The sequence below is a fragment of the Arabidopsis thaliana genome, chromosome 2 (genome assembly GCF_000001735.4).
Source record: "Arabidopsis thaliana chromosome 2, partial sequence".
Taxonomy (NCBI): domain Eukaryota; kingdom Viridiplantae; phylum Streptophyta; class Magnoliopsida; order Brassicales; family Brassicaceae; genus Arabidopsis; species Arabidopsis thaliana.
Genome location: NC_003071.7, coordinates 14339158 through 14349442, shown reverse-complemented (window position 1 = coordinate 14349442; position 10285 = coordinate 14339158). Strand labels below are relative to the sequence as shown.

Genomic DNA, 10285 nt, shown 5'->3' with positions numbered 1-10285 from the left:
TTCTCGAAAACTAATCTCCCTTACTTAGAAAATTGGTATTTTGCATACAAATAAACAAGTTTATTCAAAAGTTCATTATACACGTGTGAGATCAGTGATCACTGATTCTTAGGCTTTTCAAATACACTTCACTTATTCCCAATGGGCTTAATTAACTAATTTTCCATTTCTCCATCTTTTGTCAACTTCTTAAGCTTAAATGCATGCTTTGTATGTCTTTTGTGAACTTTTTAAGAATATACATTTTGTAATGCATGATAATTTTTAAACTTTGTATATCAAAATGTTTGCAAATTATATACCTATATTTATTTCGACATTAGAGTCTAATCAGATATTTAATTTTTCTACATTCAGCAAAAAAGGGTGAGATAGTTGTACTGTATTAACTGTATGAGAACACGTAAAATCGTATAGATTCTATAGAACCCATCGAGTCTTGTAAGCACATTATCATATAAATCACTACTTTAAAGTTTTCTCAATTACATGCATGGTTCATTTAATCATGGGAGCAAGAGTGTAATATATATTGGCAACCACCAAGAATATCGCTTGATGGCCCTCTCCGTGGTGTTGTGTACCATCCACCACCATCTATGTGACCAATTCGCTGTACAAATTGTACAATCAAACTTGATTTTCCGACCGCGTGAATAACCGCTCGGCCGAGTTATGTAGGCCAATCCAAAACGAAGGCTTGTCTCACATGGTCTAATCATGCAAGAGTTTTGGAAATTCACAAATGTACATGGTTGCGATCAATTTAAACAATACACGGAAGAACATGTGGTTTCTCATCGAATGAAGAATTGTAAGTTTGTAACCAAAAAAAAAGAAAACTTTTTTGAGGATAAGCATACATATGGTTTAAAGATAAGTTTTTTTACGCACGGCTTAGCATGTACTTGGTACTTCATTTTTTTATAGGAACTAGATTAGTGTATGCGCTACGTATGGATTTATATACTATTATTTTAATTATATAATATAGTTTTAAATCAAGTCACGTTAGTTCATTTGTTAAAAAAAAATGATTCAATAATAAAACAAAGATGAAGATAACAAAAATAAAAATGAAAATCGGGGAAATTGCATGTGAAGGGAAATTAGGTCATTGAAGAGAAGGCATGTTGGTGTATTTACTAATGTGAGCATTTAGTGAGACTGCAAAAAATGAGCGCAATTTTAGCTTACAAACTTACAACCTCTTTCCTATAACCCATTTCTCTTGCTCCCTCTTTATGTACCTTTCATTTAATGCATAGCTCGCACCATATAATATAATGATAGGCTATAGAATATTATGTACATTCTTATAGATAAAGAAATGCGTTTATCTAGATATAATACTTACTAAGTATTAAACTCAATTATATATATGTTAATTGTATATCATAAATGATAAGACAACCCATATACTATATGTATCGGAACCTAGAAATAAAAATAATATATATATATATAATGTAATTAACTAACTATAATTTTAAAAACATTTCTGAAGATGACGATTATATAAAGCAAACTTCAAATGTTGGGATGCTCAATTGAGGTACATAATATCAGCTTTCAAGATAATAAACTAAGTAGTATATATTAGTGCATTGAAGACTTGAATTGAAGTGATCGTACAGTTTATTGACATTTTTGGTTAGGGACAAATTGATTGTAGCATGAGAAGCAAAAGATTGAATCCAGAAGGAAGATGAAAACAAAAATAGAAAACTTTTAAAACTCCATCTTATTTAAAAAATACAACCATTTATCGCTTCAGTACTATTCGGTATGGATCACTCATCCATCACTCCCCCACCTCCAAATAATTGGTCCTAACATCCACAACATATCTATGAGGCAAAGATACATAGTTGACGCTAAAAAAATTAATATCTGAACATTAGAAGAGAGATCTCACAAGTTTTTTTCCGAGTTACTATCCGTTTAAACATCCATATTTCGTACATACGTGTATATATCCTACCATTTAGAAGTGTCAGTGAATCATATGATTAATTTGAAAAAATGTATTTTTATGAGATTCATATGAATACATTTCACACTGTAAAATATTATATTTTATAGTCGAGGTCTATTCTAGTTAGTGTGTAATTTATTTTAATGGTTTCATATATACAAAGCTCTAATCTGATTATAATCTCACTCAAACATATATGCGTGGTGTGAGGGAGAGATATATATTAGTAGGATTTGTGTATCTGAACCCAATTAACAGAACATATCTGAATATTTGTTATCAAAATATTAAGGAAATCATGAAGAGCCATAATTGCTTAAAAAAAACAAAGCAAAAGATAATTGTGGGAAGTGAAAGTGGCAACTTCTCCGCACTTTGTGCTATAAGTGCTAACTTCACATTGTGCCCCATGCTCATTTTTAAACTGTTGCATTCCAACTCTAACTATGAACTTATGTTTTCATTCATGATTCATCATGCGTTAGTTATTTTGTGAAATTTCCTGGCTACAAAGAAAATACAATTATTTTCCAAAATAAAATAGTTGGATGTACTTTGTTGAGCTTTTAAGGTTTTCATTCGCTTGTAGTGGTCCCAATATGTAAAACACATGTCAAAATTGATTGCCGTTTGAACATCCCACTGAAATCTAGGGTTCCTCCATGACGCCAATACTATTTTTCTGATAAAATTGAAAGAAAATATATTGTATACCTAAGCAAACGTATAAATGTACCACAGCATATGAAGAATTCAGAGACTGAGCCTCTGTTATTTATGAAAAGATGGTTAAAGTACAATTCCAATCCAATAGCTTATGAAATGATAGATTTTGAAACTATTTTATTATAACAAGATAAACCTAGATACTCCCAAAAACATATAGGAAAAATTCAGGCTGTATGTTAATCACTTCGACGTTTCTTATAACCAAAAATTAAACGCAGGATATGTTAATTAGTAACTTTTTTTTGGTATGTAGATTGTCATGGAAAAATCTTCTTAATTAGTAAATTAACTTGAAAAACTTATAGTACATCGAATTGTTTGTTGTTGTTTTTTTTTTCAATCAAAACGAATTGTTTATTGTTTCATAAGAATAGATGGAAATATAGATATTTAAATGGTTGCATTGATCGCCATTTTCTGATTCAGCCGAAGTTAAGCTGCAAAGGCCCGAGCACCAAAACAGCCTAAACATATATTTTATATTTTAATTTTAAGAACAAATAAAATACTACTATATCCACATAACTAAAATATCTTTATTTTTTTGCTTAAAAATAAGGCCATAAATTGTTTTGCTTTGGAATCCTTAATAATCTTGGACCAGTCCTTGGAACGAGACTTTGCAATGTTACTTACAGATCTAGTTAACACTGATAACCGCTTGTGTTAAATGGAGATGCCACATTTTGTTTTGATTTATTTGCATCCTATCACAAAGTTATGATTTATAAACTAAGACTGTTTAGCATTGTCCCATAGTCCCATTCAATAGTTAGTCTTTTAAATAAAGCTCACATTTAGTTTTTTTTTTTTGTCTGATAAAAAAGGCTCCATTTAGTTTATATTTGAAATAAATGCAGATGAAAAGAATCTTAATATTTCAAAAGAAACTGAAGAATTATTAATACGTTATTAAAGGGAACGATCATCAACAAAGACCCTCGAGTCAATCCAAAAAAAAATGACCTTAATTTCTTTGCAATTACTATACACCACCACCCATCCTGACCTCTTAAAATTTCGTATTTTCCCCATTAATACATGTTTCTTTTTTCCGTACTATTACATCACAAAACTCCTAAAATCGTGTTTGCTAATTTGATTATGACTATTCCTACGTCCAAACAAACCATTTGCTCCCCATCCGAATTTAAGGCCGATGCCCCGAAGGTGACCGAGAGAATCCTCTTCTGCACAGACTGAAAATCCAGAAACTACATGATTTTATTTTTTTGTAATACAAGCAAATAATAAAAACCCATCTTGTTATAGTTAATAAATAAACATAAAATGTGAGAAAATTTACAATCTTTCTGTCTTGTTTTAATTAATGTTTTTTTTTGAGATGTCAGAGGAGAAAATAATAAAAAGGAGAAAAAATCCTAGTTCAGAACCAAACATGGATCACTTTCAAAGAATCTGTTGTTTCAATTTCTGAAGAAATTTGTGTTCGTACGTTTGAACTGCAGAAGCAGTTTGGAGTTTAATGCAAGAAGTGTAAGGAAGTGAGGCATGGGGTTGCATTAATGATCACTTTGAGTTTCTTCCTGTCTCTTACTGTTTTCTATCTCAGAAATTGATATTAGGAATGTGAATAACAAAACAAACGAATGAAATACCATGCAAACTCTAATATGGATGTAGTAACAGAAAATCTGTATTGCTCTACTAATTAAATTTTTTAATTTAGTAATATGAATTCAGAGTCTATTAGTATAAACCTAAAGTAAACAGAAATTTTTGGAGTGCGCTTCAAATACCCTTGTAAAATTACAGATGACTTTGTATGGCAACTTTTTAAAATTGCTAAAATAATTTCTTATAATAAATATTGAATATTTTTAAATAATTCAGTACCCACTCTATAAATCTATATAACTAGTCTCTCTCTTTTTTTTTTTTTTTGGGCACATATAACTAGTCTCTCTATCAGTTATTTTCATATGGATTTTGGATTTTTTTGTACATATATGAAAAACACAAATGATAAAATTATTTAATGGTATTAAGCATTCGCCACAGGGTATGCTATCAATTTGGTCATTTGTGAGTGAGATTGATATGGTTTGGGGCTAATTCAGTGAAGCTCCTTCGGACTCTCAAAGTGGTTTATTAGACAGTGTGAATGCATGCGGTCTTCTATTTGTTTGCGAGGCTAAAAGAAACGCTCATGATACACAACTAATCAAATGACTGTTGAAGAAATTTAAGATTTCCAAAATTGTCTTCTTCTATTTGTTATTGAAGTATTGGTCAATCCATCAGTGATTTAACGTTATAGCAATATAGGCTACTCGTCGACTAGCACATTTTGACGTACTTAAATACTAACCTTGTCACTCTTTTTTTAATACTGTAATAATGCCTTTTGAATTTCCATTGGTGATATACACATTTTCCCACTAGATGACACTAAAGGGAACTAACCCCTAAAACAGTTTTTATTTTATCATAATTGAACCATGACAAGCAAAACTGGATTCAAATCTAAAATGTCAAAGTGCTCCTCATAATCTATATATAAGCGATCAAAGACCTTCTATAGAATTAATAAATTTACTTTTTAATGCAATTTTTTTTGTTCAAAACTATTTAATGCAAGTATGCAACTAAATCATACTGTTTGACTGAAGTAGTTAATAATAAAACGTAATGAAAACAGTGTTCCTATTTTCTTTTATAACATTTCTGTTAATAGGATTTAGCCTACTTCTCTAATTCATTTGATTCCCTAAACAAGAGAAGTAGTGATAGTTTTTTTTGTCTTTACTAAACATATACACATAATGATATAGATACACATCTATACATCATAGATAGATACATAGATATAGAGAGAAAGAGAAATGGTGTATAGAAATATGGGTGAGACTTTAAATTAAATTTATGTAAAAGAGATGAATGAATATATGAAAACAGGTTGGGTAGGTGAAGAGAGGCTATAAGAGGGAGAGAAAGAGGTCGTAACCCTTTTGCCCTATTCACATTTTTATTTATCTTTCCATTTAGCCATTCTGTTCCCTGTCTCTTCCTCCTCTCTTTTTGACACATCACATCATCATCACATCATCATTCAACATCAATCATCATCATATGCATACACATACATCTGTGTTCTGCGGATCGAGTTAATTAGTTATGGCTTCTTCGAATAGACACTGGCCAAGCATGTTCAAGTCCAAACCTCATCCCCATCAATGGCAACATGACATCAACTCTCCTCTCTTGCCTTCTGCTTCTCACCGATCTTCTCCTTTCTCTTCAGGTCCTTCTACTTCTACATATTTACCAATTCAAAACTAAATTTTGTTTTAAAGAACTCTTATCTGATGAGATTGTGAATTTTTTAGGATGTGAAGTGGAGAGGAGTCCAGAGCCAAAACCAAGATGGAATCCAAAGCCAGAGCAGATTCGGATACTTGAAGCAATCTTTAACTCCGGGATGGTGAATCCTCCAAGAGAGGAGATCAGGAGGATTAGGGCTCAGCTTCAAGAATACGGCCAAGTCGGTGATGCTAACGTCTTCTACTGGTTCCAAAACCGTAAGTCCCGTAGTAAACACAAACTCCGCCTCCTCCACAACCACTCCAAACACTCTCTCCCTCAAACGCAACCGCAGCCGCAGCCGCAACCTTCGGCTTCCTCTTCCTCTTCCTCCTCCTCTTCCTCCTCCAAATCCACCAAACCCCGAAAAAGCAAGAACAAGAACAACACTAATCTCTCTTTGGGTGGTAGTCAAATGATGGGGATGTTTCCACCGGAACCGGCGTTTCTCTTCCCGGTCTCCACTGTCGGAGGGTTTGAAGGTATCACCGTCTCATCCCAATTAGGGTTTCTCTCCGGTGATATGATTGAGCAACAAAAACCGGCTCCAACGTGTACCGGACTCCTGCTGAGTGAGATCATGAACGGTAGTGTGAGTTATGGAACTCATCATCAACAACACTTGAGTGAGAAAGAAGTTGAAGAAATGAGGATGAAGATGTTGCAACAGCCACAGACTCAGATTTGTTACGCTACCACTAATCATCAAATAGCTTCTTACAACAACAACAACAACAACAATAACATCATGCTTCATATTCCTCCCACTACTTCTACTGCCACCACTATTACTACTTCGCATTCTCTCGCTACTGTCCCATCAACTTCGGACCAGCTTCAAGTTCAAGGTAATGTTAATATATAAAGTTATCACCCTTTTTAAGTTATAGATTACTTATATACATGTTGAAATTTTACTCAATCGTAGAGATACATTAATTTTGTGTCAACAATGTAAGGGACACATTGATCCATACAAATCTTTTTTTAAAACCTTCATGTTTAGTAGCCTTTAGATGATTCTTTATTTCTATATACCCTCTCTCTCTTTCTTGAAAATAGATTGTGTGAGCTTTACAATTTTGTTTTATATAGATTGTTATAGTCATTATACTAACATGAAATAATGGGATAACAATGGCTAAATATGGATGCAGCGGACGCACGAATAAGAGTTTTCATCAATGAAATGGAGCTTGAAGTGAGCTCAGGACCGTTCAATGTGAGGGATGCATTTGGGGAAGAGGTTGTTCTGATTAATTCCGCGGGTCAGCCCATTGTCACCGATGAATATGGCGTCGCTCTTCACCCTCTTCAACACGGAGCCTCGTACTATCTGGTTTTGTTTCCTCTCTATTTTCCTTTGTTATACTAATTAAGGTTCCACTATAGCTAGATACTACTCTATCGGTTAAATAAACTATGGTAAAATGAATACTTATTTAATGTCTATATAATTATAGTTTATACATCTATATTAGTACTAGTTTATTTCTTCATTGGGATCTAAAATGGATAAATGCATGCGAGAGACATGTTGTTTGGCTTAGGTCAACAATGTTGACTCAATCTAATTTAATTACACACACACACCTTGCGCTTCTTTAGAGCATTCATTGGGGTTTTTTTTCTTTTTTTGGCCTTCGTGTATTTTGACTTTTGTAGTATAAATTCTAATACTACCATATTTCGGAGGATGTGCCTGCATGTGTGTGTATATAATTGTTTATGTGATTTAATTTCGAGGTCTCTTTTCTGCTTTTGCAGATCTAGTCGTGTGGGAGATTTGAGTTTGAAGAAGAAATTAAGACCTGTCTCTTTCTTTCACCATCTCTCGTACGTAGGCTTAAATGTTAAGATTTTATAAAGTATTGGTTTCAGTTACCTGTTGTGACGGTGTTTATGTATGAGTTTCGGACAACATTCACAAAACTCTCTCGTTAAATTGTTGACCAATAATATATGATGTGTGTTTCATTATTATCTAAAGAAATCTATAATGTTGTTCTGTTTCTTCTTCTTGAAAAATTGATTATATATGTGGAATTGTTAAACAATGCGCTAATATGGGGATGAGTAATGTAGAAGCATCACATCACCCAGTGTGAAAGTGAATTAGGTCATGCGTTATGTTTAGTGTTTAGACTGTGATGTAAGGTTTACATGCGGGAAGTAGGGAACTTTGACTACAGTTCACGTGTGAGGTGATATTTCACTTTAATCCCGGGGATTAAAACGTTACATTAATATAATTATTATACTACACCTAATCCATCCCCTCTTCAGAAATGCATTATTACACTAATATAATTATTAATTATAAATTATAGACGGTTCACTCATTTTTATATAAAAAATCAATAAATAAATATGTACTCTATCAAATATATTACCCTTTAAAATTAAAAATGTATGAAAATTCGATTTCAAAGATGATTTAGTTCTTTTAATATAAAAATGCGTCGAATGATGATAGTACGAAAAAAATAGTTTCAGTTATTTTAGATAAAATTAATTAGTAAATATTGCTTTGAACTACACAATGCATGGAATCAATTAAGTAATTTGTAATGCCAAAAACAAAACAATTCATTTATATTGAAATTATGCTAATTAACAATAGTTGATATTCATAGCCACGTTATGAATTTTTGTATAATCTGAATTCAGAGTTAATATATAATCTGAATATTTTTTCATCAAAAGAAAACAAATTTTTTTTATAAAATAAATAAGTAACGTATCAAAGTTAGGAAACAGAGTTTTTGACAGTCAGTTGATAAGATCCTTTGCTTTGAAGTTTTAACTCTCGATTCGATACTAATATTTTACCTTGTTGCAATGTAATATTTTTTTTCTTTTTCTTGCTGCAATGTTTATGGAGTATTCAAGGGAATTAAAGAGAATAAAACGCTGGTAAATAATTGTAGTTGAATGCAAAGAAGGTCTAGCTAGGTAGGGGCTTTGTTAGATCAAATCAGATGTCAAAAGAGCATAATAAAAATGTAATATCAAATCACACAAATGTTTCTCAATAAAAACATGGTCCTACAGTCCTACTTTCTACTGTTTGACTGTTTCCTTCATCTTGTCGCTTTAACGTTATCTTTACCCATGCTTATATTATTTTCTTTTATCTACAAAACAACATTTAATTTGCACCCATTTCCTTACTAAATATAATTATAATTAAAACTAGAAACCTAAACAATGTTCTCACATAGTTAATTTATCACCGCATTATTATTATTGATCATATAATAACTCATCATTTATAGTTTAGCACAATGCAACATATTACGTCTTAAAAATATGTGAAGTTAAGAATAAGTTATCATTAAGTTTGGACATCTGATTGTCCGTATAGACAACTTGTTGTCACTGTCTACGCTGCCGTGTGCACTTAATAGTTAAAAACCAACAAAATCTATGTATTGTAACAACTGGGGGGTAAAAAGCTATGTATAGTAACATAATAATATCATAACGGAACCAAATCGATATTGTTGTGTTTAAAAAGGAACTATTGGCCTTTTCCCCAATTAAAGTAGAAAATTACGATCGCAGTTTAGAAGTTATCACGAAAACAAATGAGATTAAAGAGTGTAAATAGAAATCTATGAAGTGACAAGAAAGAAAAAATAGAAAGCTAAGAGAAAGAGACAAACAAAAAAATAGGTTCAGAAGAGTGTTGACCAGAGGAACTGTGGATTCACCAACAAGTGGGACAAACTTTCTCTTACGTCCAAAACTGACACAACAGTATATTAACTCTTTCTCCTCATCATGATGAATCATATTCATATGACACTCACTCCATGTTCACTCTCTGCTCTCTCTCAATATATATTTCTTTTTCTATAGCCCAAGATGTTAATATTGATAAACCTATAATGATTTAGATCTCTTGTAATATAAGCGAGATGTTGCGAATGATAAGGATAAGATATATGAATCTACAACTAGATCTCATGTTGCAGTATCTTGTAGCCTTGCCTAGAGTCGTAGGTGAGACTCTAAAGAATTTTATGATTAAGAAAAAACAATTTTTATCATAAACTATACTGTAATAATATGAGGTCCTTTTCATTCAAAGTATATACTGGGATTACTATGTATAAACTTGGACAAGGCCAATATTAACATATCTAGCTTGAGTCTTCAAAAAATAAGAGATTCTTATTTTTCAATTTGTTAACCATATAATATCATGTTATCAGATTTCAAATATCAAAAATAATGATATCGATCACC

General features: G+C 32.0%; 1 protein-coding gene across 2 annotated transcripts; it reads left to right on the top strand.

Annotated features, from left to right (window-relative positions):
- Positions 1 to 5646: 5646 nt before the first annotated feature.
- HB-3 (homeobox-3) lies at positions 5647 to 8088 on the top strand. Of its 2 annotated transcripts, NM_128948.4 has the most exons (4): positions 5647 to 5972; positions 6058 to 6879; positions 7189 to 7370; positions 7799 to 8088. In NM_128948.4, exons 1-4 carry the CDS (start codon positions 5846 to 5848, stop codon positions 7802 to 7804), a joined length of 1137 nt encoding a protein of 378 aa, NP_180944.2. In that variant the 5' UTR covers positions 5647 to 5845; the 3' UTR covers positions 7805 to 8088. The 2 variants fall into 2 exon arrangements, with proteins under 2 accessions (NP_180944.2, NP_001324695.1); NM_001336476.1 differs by having other exon boundaries at positions 5665 to 5972; positions 7189 to 8021.
- Positions 8089 to 10285: the final 2197 nt, after the last annotated feature.